Source organism: Phoxinus phoxinus (genome assembly GCF_949152265.1).
Source record: "Phoxinus phoxinus genome assembly, chromosome: 4".
Lineage (NCBI taxonomy): Eukaryota > Metazoa > Chordata > Actinopteri > Cypriniformes > Leuciscidae > Phoxinus > Phoxinus phoxinus.
In genome coordinates, this window is record NC_136879.1 from 39,461,558 (window position 1) to 39,477,841 (window position 16,284).

Consider the following 16,284-nt stretch of genomic DNA (forward strand, 5'->3'; position numbering starts at 1 on the left):
TATTGACGCCCCCAGCCAGAACGTTTGCGGATTCGGCGTAACTGTTTAATAGCGGGTGATGCATGCGAAGCGATGGCTCTTGCAATGATAAAACCTTATTATGTTTGAGCCGGAATCAGATGAGGAATCAGAGGAAAATGAACCATCACCACAACAACGAAGACTGGATCAGCCCGTGTCCACATGGAAAGTGAAACTATTTTGAATTAATAAAAAAAAATTAACCCGAGACACTTGAAAACGGATTATTGTTGCATAATTATCCTATAGCTTCATTTGCTAACAGTTTAACATTATTTAACTAATTCCAATGAAATGATAGGGTGTACCACGGACAAAAATGCATGCACAGGGCATCTTTGAAGATGCAGCATTGATAAAGGCAACATTTTTAATGTTCTATCACATGTAGGCCTACTAGAAAGGCGACATATTTTCAAGATTCTCTTATACAAATGTGTTTATATTAGCCATGGTAAAAAGTAAGTTTGCGTCGTCTTTATTGAGCCCAGAAGAGTCGGCACGGACTTATCTTTGAGCAACAGTTTTCTGGCAAAGCCAAGCATCATATTGGGATTTTTTCCTCAAAACAGTCATCCTTAAATGTATAGAACACTGCCGTGACTGGGACGTCCGCAAAAAATAAAGTGCATCCATTTTTCCCTGACGACTGGATCTTTCAGCGTATTTAAAAAGTAGTTTAAAGTTTTAAATACATTACTTACAGTTTGCGTCGTCGATGCTGAGCCCAGAATAGTCGGCACGGACTTATCTTTGAGCAACAGTTTTCTGGCAAAGCTCAAAGTTAGTCATCCTTCAAATGTACAGAACAAACGCTTAAACTAACACTGCCGTGACTGAGACGTCCACAAAAAATAAAGTGCATCCATTTTTCCCTGCCGACTGGATCTTTCGCAGCGTATTCAAAGATGTAGTTTGTCCACAGCCAGGAACAGCACATCTGCGGCGTCGTAATCTCCCTGTACACAGACCCACTCGCTGTCCGTCGACTGAACACTTGTGAGGCGCGCGGCGCGCGGGCGCGACAACGATACGAAGTGAGCGTAGTTGTCTTGCGCTTTAAGCGTAGTTGTCTTGTGACGGAGGCGGTCATATGCAAACGCTGGTACGTCACTTCGTACCGTGACGTCACTTCTTACCATGGATCCAGAACGAGCTGTATTTAGAGCTTGATTAAATAAATGATTCGTTTATAATGGGGAGGACGTCTTAAGCTATGAAACTTGCAGGACGTTTTAATGGTACAAAGACCTCTTATATACCAAAAGATCAAGGCAAATTTGGTTTCTCATGTCATGACCCCTTTAAGAATATGCGGCCCCTTTAAGAAATATGACACCGTGCGCACTGATGCGCAGAAGAGAGAAACGCGAGACGAATCGAGTGCAGAAAAAACATACTTTGCCCAAAACTTTCAACAGTTGTAGTTCAAAGTGTTGCCAATTTAGTATTTTATCACCACATTTCGCAATTTTTTAATTTCTGCTGCGACTTTTAATAAAGTTTTTGACGAGGAGCTATTCTGGCAAAAAAAAAATATTTTTTTAGATTTTTTATCTGGGCCAATTTGTCCTGTATTTTAAATAGGGCTAAACATAGTTGAACAAACACTTAAGGATTTTAGATAAGCTTATTTGTGTGCGTTTGCGTTTTAGCGTCTTTGTTTCCCTAGCGACGGAGTGTGAGATCATGCGCAGTAAATATGCGCCGCGTCGTGCAGAGCTCAAGTTAGCTCCTTAAGCGCAAGAGGCTCTCCTAATATATGGCTGAATGAGAAAAAAGTTGTCAGTGGTTCTGTCCAGTCGGTACCTAATGATGAATAAGCAAATACCCCAGGCATGACTAGAAGCCGGTATGTATGATATTGTTTTTTAATTTGGATAATCTATATTTCATACATTAGCAGAGCTTGGTAGACAGATAATAAAAGACGATATACGACGTATAATGAATTAATAATTACAATATGTTATTAGCTTATTTAGTTTAATAGTAAATAATCCTAGTCATAATATGCATTTTTTTTGACATTTTTAAAAGGAGTTTTATTTTTCTGTAAATAACACAAACTCAGAACACACACTTAATTTTGACTTTACAGGGACTTTAAGAATATGCGGCCCCTTTAAGAAACATGACACTCTGCGCACTGAGGATGCGCAAAAGAGAGAAGCGCGAGAGACACGAGATAGACGAGCAGCTGAAACTTTAACCAGTCGAGACTGAAAGTGACGCTGTTAACGATCGTGAAAGAAGGACAAATGTGGAATATTTTCTTCGGATGCCGTATATTTCCAGTCTGCAGGTGAGAGATGTTACCAGATTACAGAGTTTAGCATTAAACAGCTCCAGTGTTTACTTGTTTAACGTCTAGCCTAATGTAAAGAAATGCGTTGTGTGTCCAGATTTATTAGCCTATTAATTAATAAATTAATTGAGTGTAATACTATGTTGGTAGAGAGTTTTTCCATAGACTCTGTTTGTTTTAGCCTGTTGACACCAATAAAATGTGATTAATGTGCCACTTCACATAAGATCTCAGTCATTACAATAATGAATGAGGTAAAAACAGGGAACTTTCAGCGGCTCAGTTTAACATGAAGGTCCTGTTTTTTCTGTCTCTCGACAAGAATTAAACAAACATTGTTTTAAATGCAACTGATATGTAACTGCATCCAATTCTTTATATTTCTATCAGAAAACAGACATGTTCAATTAATTTAAATGTAAAGTAATAATGTGAAATAAATAAATACTAGGCAGTATCCTCACTGCTGTTATTAAAGCTACAAATGACTCTTGTCATCCAATCATGGTTGCACCTCTCTATAGTGTTACTGGACCCAAGCGCTGCTTTTGACATAGTTCATACCATTCTTTTGAATAGGCTCGAAAATTATGTTTGCAGTTGCATTGGCATGGTTCAAATACCTATCTGATGCTTATCACTATACTTAAACTTATCACATAATTATCTGACCGTCATTAATTTGTTGCAGTTAACAAAAAGGTGTCATATCGATCACAAATTCATTATATGGAGTACCGCAAGGCTCAGTTCTAGGACCGTTGCTTCTCATGATTAGGGCTTACAGCTTATGAAAACCCTAAATTCAAAATTTGAATATTGTGTGAAGGTTTTCATAAGCTGTAAGCCCTAATCATCAAAAGTATAACAAATAAAGGCTTGAAATATCTCACTTTGCATAATGAGTCTATATAATATATTAGTTTACCTTTTAAGTTGAATTACTGAAATAAATGAACTTTTGCACGATATTCAAATTTTTAGAGTTTCACCTGTATATAGTCGGGCTGCTCGATTATGGAAAAAATCATAATAACGATTATTTTGTTCAGTATTGAAATCACGATTATGTAACACGATTATTTCAGATGACTTTGGGAACGTGTTGCATTGATTAAAAAGACATCTTTCAACAATTTAAAATAAATAAATAGACATTTGAACATTTATTGTACTTTTTGAACTATTAAAATAAATAATATAACAGATAATACTTAATAAATAATAATTTAATAATTCCCGCAGGTCTACCACTTATAATGCGTGAAATTCCCCCGCAAACATTGATTCACTTTAGTAAGTAGATTGTACGAGTAGCCTAAATGAATCCACAGAGATTATAAAATGAAATCAATCATTTTAAAACTTTCTCCAAGACGCAATTTCACAAACCACGTGAGTGTTCAGCGGTGCTGCGTCTTCTAGCTCTCAAAATGGGTTGGACAAGGCAAGCGTCGTAACTACACTCTAGCGTTTAGGAGTCGGGACATGACGGAATTGTCACTTGCACAATCGGGCCAGCATTGCATCGTAACTAAAGTTGATAATTTTCACTTTTTTTTAAGTCTAATCAGTTTAAACATTCAAGCTGAGAGAGATTATGGCTTTGGGAGGGCGGATGTGCGCGTGTCATTCAGAACACAAGACAAAATAAGAGTGTTCTTGCACAACAGAACATGGCAAAATAATAGTTTTTTGGTGATCGTTGGGAGCCGAAAATCGAAATTCAATTAATTGCACATCCCTTTGCTGCCAAAAAAGCAATTTTTTTTTGTTTCATCTGACCATAGAACCCGTCCCGTTTGAAGTTCCAGTCGTGTCAGGTACTTTTAAAACGTCTATGGACAGAGGAACCCAAAAAATTGCTTTTTTGGCAGCAAACACTTAAGATGGGTTTGGTGCACACAGGGATAAAAAAGTACCCCATGTGTAAAATGAAATACTCTGGCAGAAAAGTAGGCCCACAGCATTAAATATACAGCAGAGGTCCTGGACATCTTGTTCAGATACATGGCATCATGGATTGGATCAAATACCAACAGATAAAAAATCGCAACCTAACAGACTGTGCTAGAAATCTTATAACGAGCCATGTTTGGATCTTCAGGACAGTGATCCAAAAACAAATATCAAAATCAAAACAAAAATGGGTCACTGAGCACAAAACCAAGATCTGCAATGGCCATCCCAGTCCCTGGCCTGAACCCTATAGAAAATGAGTGGGCTGAACTGAAGAGAAGAAGCACCAACATGGATCTGGGAATCTGCAGGATCTGGAGAGATTCTGTATGGAGGAATGGTCTCTGATCTCTTGTCAGGTGTTCTCCAAACTCATCAGGCATTATAGGAGAAAACTCAGAGCTGATATCTTGACAAAAGAAGGTTGCAAAAAGTATTTAATAAAAGGGTGCCAATAATTATGGCCAACGTGTTTTGGAGAAAAACATTTATTTCATAATGTGATTTAGCCCCACTTTCAATTCTCTTGCTTCAATGAAAGGTTAGAATTTTGGCAATTTTTTGAATGAAAGATCAAAAGGATAAACAATAAACATATTTTTTTACAGCCAGTTTTGATCATATTTACCAGGGGTGCCATTAATTCTGACCATGACTGTATGTAGTAAAATATAATTACAACTTTTTGGATTCAATAGAAGAGATCAAGTTGTACTACCTTCCTTATAATTCAGGCCTTCGGACAAAAAAAATGACCCGTCACGTCATTGACCCATTTATCAGTATTCATTACAAGACTCGAACCACCTTTATCAGCAGGGCGAATAAGAATATCTGATCTCTTTTCTATTCTATCTCTCGATCTACACGATCTATGTAGAAATGAAAGGGTTCAGATTAGAGTAGGGAACAAAAGTAGATTTATTTCTGAAAGGTGTATTCTCTCTAGTAGGTAACTCTTTGCTCTCAACGGTGGAGATAACCTGCCAAGAGTTACCAGTGGTAGGCCTAGCTACACTAGGTTTAAGGGAGAAAAATGCTTAAGTTGAAGTGATCATAAATTTTAAAAGGATCTCCCTTAAGTTTGAATGGGTTAACAGCGTTGGTGGGGCAAAAAGATAAACCTTTGCTTACCACTTCCGTCTCACCCTCACTTATATTAACTTCCGAGATGTTAATCACAGTCTGTTCAGGTTGTGTGGGGAGCGGCGCGTTGGTTCTGCTGGATAAGTTCTGCGACCTCTGCCTCCTCGACCCTCTCGAACCCCTCCTTGCTGGCGGAGGTGGAAAGCCGGTTTCTAGTCTAACAAACACGTTTAACTGAGCTGCTGAAAAGCATCTTTATCTCATTCAATAGTCCCTGTTTTCACCTCATTCATTATGGTGATGTCTGAGATCTTCTGTAAATTGGCACATCAAGCTCGTCATTAGTGTCAGACAAACTACAGGATCATCACTTTATGTGTTAATCACCTATCAATGTGTGTTTAATGTTTTACCCTTTAGGTTAAAGTACATGACTAAAAATACTATTAAAGGGTAAGTTCGGTGTTTTACACTTAAAGTCCTGTTTACAGATAGTTTCTGATGAAATAGAACGGTTAAGATTAAAATTTGGACACATGCTGCTGTCCCGAGAATTTTAGGTTTATTTCGCTTTCCCCAAAACCTCTAGAATGGGTGTATAGGTGCACTGGAACAATCCTTCATAAAACGCATTAAACTTTAGTTTACAAAGACGTGAAACTCACACAAAAATCGCTGCAAAAGATGCTTTCCAACAGGTGTTTTACCATTAGTTGTAAAACTGGGGATCTATTTTTCAAAACGTCTCACACCCGTAGATTCTTCCATGACAGCTTGAATAATAGACACTATACTTGAATAATAATGCACCTTTGCCAATTGCAAGCAAACCATTGGCATTTCATTGAATTGGCGAAATAAACCTAAAATTCTCGGGACAGCAGCATGTGTCCAAATTTTAATCTTAACCATTCTATTTCATCAGAAACAATCTGTAAACAGGGCTTTAAGTGTAAAATACTGAACTTGTCCTTTAAAGGGTACAGAAACCAAACCTGCAAACTCTCTTTCTGACACTGAAATCGACCATTCATGATTAGTGCAGATCTGAGGAGTTTTTATTTGAATGTATATCTGAAGAGAAATGACTGTCTTCAGAAAAGTTTAAATGGTATCTTCTTTTATTTTTCCTCAGTAATGCCTAATAAAGTGGTGTTTATAAGCGCAGGTTATACAGTGTTTTATACACTATTAATATGTAACTCAAAATGCTCTATTTTGAACTAAATATATATGAAGCACCACATGTGTTTGCTGTTAAAGTAATCCAGTGTAAATTCAGTAATTTATCTTTGATTTTTCCAGATCTGGTCCTGTGGGCGTCAGTATCACACAGTGATCACAGTTCACATCTGCAGTGAAGCCCCTCCCACAACAATTCACCAATAAATACTGGGAATATTCCCATCATCCTACAAGAGAAGGACAAACTCCAGGAGTAGCAGCTGAAATCTGTGTGACTGTTAAAGATGGAGTTTATTAAAGAGGAGATTGAAGACATGAGGGATCCAGAATCATCCAGAATAAAACATGAAGATACTGAGGAACAAATAGGTTGGTGTCCATTCTTGATTCTTAAATAATTCTGTGAATTAATAAAAAAGTATATGGATGATAAATGATAGAGAAATGCATATAAATATTCACAACCTTTTTATATAGAAGTTTTAATCATATTAACATGACAGAACTGACCTTTGAACATCAATGATCTGATACTTTATACTCAGACAGAAATCTGAAGTCTTGATTTCTGTTAAATGTTCACTTGAATTTTCACATTTATCCTCCTTGAACTGATTCTGACTACATAATGTTTATTTCAGAGCAAATGGAAGTGAGACACGAACTAAACGAAGTAAAGAAACACTGTGACTTCAAAACTGAAGGAACAAAAGCCAAAAAGCTGCACTCCTGCTCACAGTGTGGAAAGAGTTTCAGCCGCAAATACCTTAAGACACACATGAGAATTCACACTGGAGAAAAGCCATTTAGCTGTGATCAGTGTGGTAAAGAGTTTATTTTGCCATCACATCTAAAAGCACACCTGAAAGTTCATTCGGATGAGAGGCCTTATGTGTGTTTCTGTGGAAAGAGTTTTCCACGACTGAACAGTTTTAAACAGCACCAGAAAACACACAATGAAGTGCGAGATCATGTGTGTTGTGACTGTGGGAAGAGCTTTGCTGCATCTGGCAATCTGAAACTGCACCAAAGAATTCATACTGGAGAAAAACCCTTCAAGTGCTCATATTGTGAGAAGAGTTTCGCTCAGTCTGGAAACCTGAAAGAACATGAGCGAGTTCATACCGGAGAGAAGCTGTATCGCTGTACTCAGTGTGAGAAGAGCTTTTCTCAAGCATCAAGTCTCAGTTATCATCTGCATATTCATTCCGGAGAAAAAACATTTAAATGTGATCAGTGTGGTAAAGGTTTTAATTCATCATCAGATCTAAACCGACACCTGATAGTTCATTCAGACGAGAAGCCTTATGTGTGTTCTCTCTGTGGAAAGAGTTTTACACGGCTGTACGGTTTTAAACAGCACCAGAAAATACACGATGAAGTGAGAGATCATGTGTGTTGTGACTGTGGGAAGAGCTTTACTACATCTGGCCAACTGAAACTTCACCAAAGAATTCATACTGGAGAAAAACCTTACAAGTGCTCATATTGTGACAAGAGTTTCACTCAGTCTGGATCTCTGAAATCACACGAGCGAGTTCACACTGGAGAGAAGCCGTACTACTGTACTCAGTGTGGAGAGAGTTTTAGACATTCAATTAGTTTTCTCAGTCACATGAAGAAATATCATAAGTCCAAGGTTTGAAAAAATTAACACCCGCCAACTCACCAAATGCGGGTAAAAATAACCTGTGGTGGGTAACGCACTGGTAAACACTGGTACTATGTTTACTCACTTTGCTGGGGAAGTTCGTGTAAGCCAAATCTGCGCAGAGTAAGCGCAAATACTCAACTCGTGAGTCATCATGATATATTAAATACAGCGTATTGCGCAGAATCTGCTCATATTTTGCTTACTGTATTTTCCGGACTATAAGTCGCACTTTTTTCATAGTTTTTCTGGTCCTGCGGCTTATAGTCATGTGCGACTTGTATATCAAAATTAATTCATACTGACTGAGATGAACCAAGAGAAAATATTACCGTCTACAGCCGCGAGAGGGCGCTCTAGTTAGCGGAGTTGTTCAGAAGCGACACAAGGAAGAACTCCGTGGATTCAGTGTTGAGGAATGAGATCGGGAGCTTGGTGAACTTGCTGACCGGTAACTTGTTGGACTCGCTGGCTTATGTTAATTTAGCTTATTCAGCCTCCCAGGTATATGTTCTTTATGCTGTTGTGTAGTGTTTCCCGCAGAAAATGTAAACCTGTGACGTGTTTTCGGTCGAAGTCCAAAATAGTCGATTGTCGAGTTCACGCGCGTGACCATAGGTAACTAAACCTATGCGCGTGAACTCGACAATCGACTACTTTGGACTTTGCGCTGGCTGATATAACATCATTTTTATTCATATCTTTCACATCTCCTGCAGTCAGATTCACTCGTGTTCACTCTGAAGGAATCATCTGACATGGCTGGGCACTTGTATGACACATCAAGGATGTTTTAGACTAAGAACTGGTTAAGTTTAAAACTTGCCCCATTGAAGTCAACAGGGTGCACATTTTAAAAAGAGGATAACACGGTGTAGGCAACACCGATTTTTGTCGTTGTTCACTGTACAGCACTCCAAATTTACAAAAAAAATGAAATGAGTTCTCCTTTAACATGCCAGACACCTATTCAGCCTGTTGTTCTGTGTGCTGTTGTGCAGCTGAATAACTTGCCTTTCCAGATTAAATGTCTGTTCTTGGTCTTGGATTTTGTGAAATAAATTTCGAAATAAATGCGACTTATAGTCCAGTGCGACTTATATATGTTTTTTTTCCTCTTTATGACGAATTTTTTGACTGATGCGACTTATACTACTGAGCGACTTATAGTCCGGAAAATACGGTCACAATCACTACGCAACAAATAACGGCACGCTTGTTAATTTGCATTGAAGCAATAGCGAAGATTAAAAAACGTTTGGTTAACAGAAGGACACATTGCTATTTTCCAACATCCTACTTTTTTTCCATGTTCTTTATATTGATCCGTCCACCTAAAACTAATTTTTGGTGATGAGGATGGGTTAAGTATTATGTTGAAATATTGTTTTGTTTATTTTGTTGTATAATTATTTTCTTTGTATATTTCATGTGTATTTTCTTTCTTTTTAATAGTTCGAAATAAAGATTTCAATCAATCAAATTGATGACAAGAGGAAGGGAGAAGATGGCTGGATGACTTAGTTTGAATAAGAAACGAATGTATAAAATCCAAATTTTATTTTTAAGTTGTGGTGTAGTTAGGCTGGCTCTTTTTTTTTTTTTTTTGGCTAGTAGAAGTTATGAATGGCCGTTAACTTTTTACTTAAACAAATGAGTAGCCAAATTGGCCGGTGAGTTAAAATGAGTAATTGAGTTCTTGCGCAGTTCTTTTGGCAGTTGGGTTTGTTTGAGGTCAGATCACGTTCTCACCACAAACAAACCACTCCAGAGTTCGTTTAAAAGTGTGTACGCTTGTTTGATCCACTTTTGGTGCGCACCCGAGTGCGATCGCTGCATTCACACCTGCCCAAACTCTTGTGCGATTCAACCAAACTAAATGAGGTAGTGTGAAAGAGTGTTTGAAGCTTCAGAAAATAATTATTGCAGTGTAAATATTAATCGGTTTCTTTCCTACTGGTTAGTTTGAAAAATCTGTCAGGATGGGTCGTGTGCAACATTGATCTTTCTTGAATTAGATATATTCATATAATTTACTTATTGTAGCTTATTGTTTTGATAGTACAAGAATAAACCGATCTAATGAACAAAACCATTTATCTTTTGATCAGTGTGGTAAAAACTTTACTTCAAAATCAATTCTGAAAAACTCCTGGGGGTTTATGCAGATGAGAAGTCTAATATGTATTTGTGGAAAGAGTTTTTTACTGCTGGAGCACAAATGTATGAGTTTTTTAAATAATAATTTGATGTAGGATCAATACAAACATGTATCACAATATCAAGCAACCAGCAAAAGTGCTGTTTGTAACAGCTCCTTAAACAAGTTATTATTGGGTAACTTTAATTTTAGACACAAGTCTGTCAATGAAAATATAGATTTTTGTTGGTATTGATAAGGTTTGATTAACGCAGTTTAGGTGACTAGACTGTCGAATCATAAGAATGACGATAATGTATTCGCTCCATATCAGTGATGAAAAGTGATTTACTTAAAGTACACATGAAATCAAAATCTTTATTAGCGCAAATTGGTAGTTTTGTGGTGAGCAATTCATCCGTGCAAGTCAATCCACACACACAATTTTTTGGCTTCGTAATATTTGATCAAAATTTTAAAATGCTCCTCCCCTCTTCAATGACACCCCTTCTCTGATGAGTGGAGGTGGGGCTAATTTTCATATTCATAGAACCATATACTAAATGAGACAAGGATGTGGAGTTACATTCAATCTGTTTTAAGGCATGCAGACGCTTAAATATGTCATTTTGGTGATCAGAGATGAGTTTAAAGCAGCACTCGGTAACTAGCCACCGAGCTCCCCCTACAGCTGCGGTGCGTATATTTTTCACATCACTGTCGTAAAGTCACTTGCGGCGCGCCCGCGCACTCCTCCCCCTTTCTACCGCTGCTCATGTGCTTTTGTTATGGTCGGAGCCGGTGTGGTGAACAAATGAGTCCCAGACGCACCGACTTTATCGTGTGGAGCTATGTCTACCGAGGTGGGTAATACATCATATACAGTATCATTTAACATTGACATGTACATTTTGTATTCCGTAAAGCAGTTCGTGTTTCTCGCTTCTCACGAGACTTCCTATTTTCAACTTCCCGGGACCCCAGATAGCAAACTGACATCGAATCAATGTGGAAACGACGTTTCTCGTGACATTGAAACAACATCGTTTTGCTCATCGAATTAACGTTGAATCAACGTCAGACACGCCATTCAACCGCATTTCAATGTTGAATCAATGTTTTATTTTCGATGTAATAACGTTCTGATTGAACGTAGCAGTTGATTCAACGTTGAAATTTGATTGATGATTGATACTAACCTTTACAACTAAAAATCAACGTTGAATCGACATCGGTCTGCTATCTGGGACGTCCCAATGTTGCAAGGCTGGTTTTCCGCCTGGGAACGCTGGGGGGAGCGGGGAAAGTAACCATTCTCACCAGAACAGATTATTTAACCATCCAAATGATTTATAAACGGATTTATTAAGTTGAAAAAGTTACCAAGTGCACCTTTAAAGGGATAAAATGATTGACTACAGGCCGGGGACTTTAAGAATGCGCGGCCCCTTTAAGAAACATTACACTCTGCGCACTGAGGATGCGCAGAAAAGAGAAGCGAGAGAGAGAAAATTTCATTAGTTGTGGTTGAAAGTGACGCTGTTAACGATCGTGAATGATTTTCTTCGGATGCCGTATGTCTCCAGTCTGCAGGTGAGAGATGTTACAAGATTACAGAGTTTAACATTAAACAGCTTCTCGAGTTTGTGTGTTTAGGGCCGCTGTTGGCCAAATGGGTGTGCCCTAAGCAGGGGTGCGTTTCCCGAAAGCATCGTTAGCCGACTATGATCGCAAGTTCCGTCGTTATCAGAGTAACGTTAGTTCAACGAATCTGTGTTTCCCGAAATCATCGTTACAACGAACATTCGCAAACAGCATCGCAAAGTTGTGTGTTTTGAACGACAGCTCTCGACCTGTAGTTTGAAGCTGTGGTCACATTGCAGTTCTGGCAGGATCTTTACAGCTGGATAATTATTGGTACTGATATTCCTTCACTAAATGTATTTCAGGTTTTGATTTATGTAAGTTAGATGGTCTCTCAGAAAAGATGGCATTGATGTTAAACGTTATTATTTCTTTGGGTAAATCATATTCATAAAAGCAAGTGGAATAACCGTAAACCCTCAACTTTAAAAAAAAATGAATGTAAAAGTTATCTAGCATCCATAAAATACTTATCCAAAGATAATCAGTCCCTATGTGAACTGTATTAAAAACATGAATGAGTCTCTTTCTCATAGGATCGTCTTTTTAAACCTTTTTCTTCTTCTTCTTAACCCCCTTAAATGTTTGAATTATGCTTTTGTTTATTGTACTAAATATGCAGTTCTATTTATTTATTTATACACATGAACCTATGTAAGCATAGGCGTATGTGCACAGATACTAATAGAGATATTTTCATATGCATATTATTGTTCCCTATTTGAGTTTGAAAATTGATACTGCTCAATAAAAATAAAAATAAAAAAAGCACCGCATGATTGAATGTGGAAATAAAGCAAAATGAGAAATGCCATGCCCGTAATTTAAAGCAAAATGCCTAATACTATTAATTCAATCTCAAACAGATTCATTAAAAGAAGTTATTACTCCAACAGGTGCGTGACATCATTAAACAACGTGGTTTTTCGACCATAGCTTAATTTAAGGTGTAGATAAAATTAACTTTAATTATTATCATTCATAATGTCGTAATGTTTATTTAAAAGCAAAACAAGCGAAAAAAATAGATATTAGGGAGTAAAAATCGCATAAAATAACGCTCCTCAGCAACCACCCAGATAGCTGGCAGACATCGATTCAACGTTGATTTTTAGTTGTAAAGGTCAGTATCAATCATCGATCAAATTTCAACGTTGAATCAATGTTCACTATTTGGTTGGTATATCAGAACGTTATTACGTCGAAAATAAAACATCGATTCAACGTTGAAATGCGGTTCAATGGCGTGTCTGATGTTGATTCAATGTTAATTCGATGAGCAAAGCGGTGTTGTTTCGCTGTCACGTCAACGTCGTTTCCACGTTGATTTAATGTCTGTTTGCTATCTGGGCACCTACTGGTTAAAATGGTAATTTAGGGTGCTTTCACACTGGCAGTTTAGTTCGGAACGGGGCACGGATCGCATTATAAATCGCTAATGTGAACGCTGTCATGCGGATCCGGGTGCGCACTGGGGTACCGAACCCGAGACTACCTAGTGGAGTTGGTCTGAGTTTGCTTGCTCCTGAACTGTGCCACGGTTTGCGTGAATATGAAAGCAACACAGACTTGGATGCGCACTTGTTCAGGAAGTTAAGTGACCTGCGCATGCGTTTTAGCTGATTATGATGTATTTAGTTAAATAAAACGCATGTAAGGGATCTGCAGTGTATACGCACATATCACGTGGAATCAGGGCATTATATTTGGAAATCCATTGTCTCCTCACAGAGCTCCAGACTAACTTTTTGCCTTGGTTGCACTGGTGCGCCTAACTTTTTTTATTTGAGTGCACCCAAATTTTTCCTCGGCTCGCGTCACCTTTAATTTATTTACCGCGTCACCTTTAACAATTTCACCTTTTTATCACGCTCTACATTCATATTATGTAAATGATTTTAAACAAGAATAATGTGTAGGTAAATATTTTTTTTATTTGAAGCCCAATTATACTGTATATAAAAATTAAAATAGTTTTTTATATATATAAAAAATGTTTAACGTGCTGGTAACACTTTATTTCGATAGTCCACTTTAGACATTCTACTAACTATAAGTAACTTACATGTCTTACTACTTACAAGTAGTTACATGTCAACTAACTGTCATTAGAGGAGTAGTAGACTTTCTGCTTAATATCTGCTAACACTTTATTTTGTTGGTCCCCCAACAGACATTCTACTGACTATAAGTAACTACAAGTCAACTTGTTCTCCTAACCCGAACCCTAAAGCCTGGAACACACCAAGCCGACGCAGACGAACTAGCGCTGATGAAAGCCGACTGTGTTGTGGTCTCGCGTCGGGGTAAAAAGCTGCACTTGAGCACACCGAGAGAACTACAGCCGACTGTCCGCTAGAATGCGCGTTCTGCGCCTGCGTGTAAATGTGACAACTGTCTATTTCTGCAGATATATTCGTCATTCAAAAAGGGAAACCGACGCTGCAGATGCACAAACCGTAAACAAAGCAATGCGTGCTTACCGTTTTGAATATTAATCCTGCTACACGCTTTCTTTATTCCACTCCGCTCATGTTGATATTGAAAGATTCACCAAGGAACATGGTAAGATGACGTAACATTAGAACAGCCTTCTATCTGTACCGTTTTGACTTCTTTGCTCGCTGTTTTGCTATTATTATCGTGCACTGACGCGTTCAGTAAGCTGGACAGCCAATCAGAGTTCCCTCTTTCACAGACGCCGATTCAACATCGAATCGGTCGAAACAAAGCTGACGAGGACCAATTTCAGCCGACGGTGTGAAAAGTGAGAAAACGTAGTCGGCCGACGCACAAAAACTGCCCGCCGGCCGACCGTCGGCTTGGTGTGTTCCAGGCTAACACCTAACCATAACCTTACAGTCTACTAATACTCTAATGAGAGTTATTTGACATGTAGTTGAAAAGTTACTTATAGTAGAATATCTAAAGTGGTCTATCAAGATAAAGTGTTAACCAAAGTGCACTTGACCTTGAGCTGCCAAACTAACTATTTTGAGTCTCTAACTCAGGCTCGGTAGGCTCTACCTCGGTCTCAGAGTCAAATGTAAAATATAACACTGCATAATTTATCATAGATAGATTAATGCTTATTAAAGCTAAAGTTAATCATTCAAGAGCTGTGAGTGATTTTCTCTTTGCCTTTTGTTGTTTGATTCGCAGTAATGGCGCAATCGTCAGCATGTTTATTAGACTGCGGCCCCTTTAAGACCGAGTGCAGATCTTATAGGCTCAATATTTTCTCCCAACTATTTCCATAACTACCTCCATTTAAGACATAAACTGTTTTTAGTGAATATTTTCGTGTACATTTGATCGTTTAGACGCGCACGTGAAACCCACAGTATAATCTGCTTGTCTCTGTCTGTTTCGGAGCGCGCGCCGCCTTGCGAACAGCATCTGTTGCGCAGAATTTTGTGCTTTTAATAGCTTTTTTTATTATTAAACGCGTCCCGCAATTTAGCAACAGTAGCTAGACTGCATTTTACAACAATCACCGATCGTGCTGATTCTGTCGTTAAAGTATAAATTATACATTGATTCTTATTAAAGTTCTCAATCAAGAGCAGTGAGTGATTTCCTCTTTGTGTTTTGTTGTTTTACTAACATTAAAGGGATAGTTCTCCCAAAAATTTAAATTGTCATAATTTACTCTCTAAAGTTGTTTTAAACTTGAATGTTTCTTTCTTGAAAATAAAAGTTATTTGGAAGAATGTGGGTAACCAAACAGTTGATGTACTCTAGTGACTTCCATAGTAGGCTATATTTTTTTCCCTACTATGGAAGTCAATGGGGACCAGCAACTGTTTGGTTACCCACATTCTTCCAAATATTATCTTTTGTGTTCCGCACAAGAAAGAAATTAATACAGGTTTAGAACAACATTAGAGTGAGTAAATAATGACAGAATTTAAATGTTTGGGTGAACGATCCCTTTAAAGACAAGCGGCAGCATGTTTGCTATTGGGCTACTGTCGCTTTAAGACCAGCATGTAACGCGTCTAATATACACGCATTTTTCTCTGTTTACTTTCACTTTAAACATAACCAACTTTCACTTTAAACATAACCAACTTTATGTAAACGTTGTGTGTATTTGACAGTGTTAGCGCGCAATAAGACTCGAAAGATAACTTACTCCAGTAAACAGACGCTGTTAGACAGGCTTTTAGTGCATGTGCATGTTGGGTATTTGCGCTCAGAAAAGTGCACGTTAGAACAGCGCATCGGCACGTGAATTACATGTTTAACCAGTAAGGCTTTAAAGCACATGCAAATAATGAACTTTTG

The 16,284-nt window shown here is 38.0% G+C and overlaps 3 protein-coding genes across 3 annotated transcripts in view; all 3 read left to right on the top strand.

The window, feature by feature from the left end:
* Positions 1–16,284, top strand: part of LOC306997074 (uncharacterized protein) — a 268,793-nt gene that overhangs the window by 162,747 nt on the left and 89,762 nt on the right. The window lies entirely within an intron of this gene.
* Positions 2,176–9,635, top strand: LOC306997063 (uncharacterized protein). The gene is made up of 3 exons (XM_079610120.1): positions 2,176–2,326; positions 6,680–6,928; positions 7,201–9,635. The coding sequence occupies exons 2-3, from the start codon at positions 6,844–6,846 to the stop codon at positions 8,202–8,204; spliced, it is 1,089 nt and encodes a 362-aa protein (XP_079466246.1). The 5' UTR covers positions 2,176–2,326; positions 6,680–6,843; the 3' UTR covers positions 8,205–9,635.
* The window catches only part of LOC306997061 (uncharacterized protein), a 58,562-nt gene continuing 54,104 nt past the window's right edge, over positions 11,827–16,284 (top strand). The window contains exon 1 of the mRNA XM_079610118.1: positions 11,827–11,943. The gene's annotated coding sequence lies outside the window, so the exon portion shown is untranslated. The remainder of the gene's footprint in view (positions 11,944–16,284) is intronic.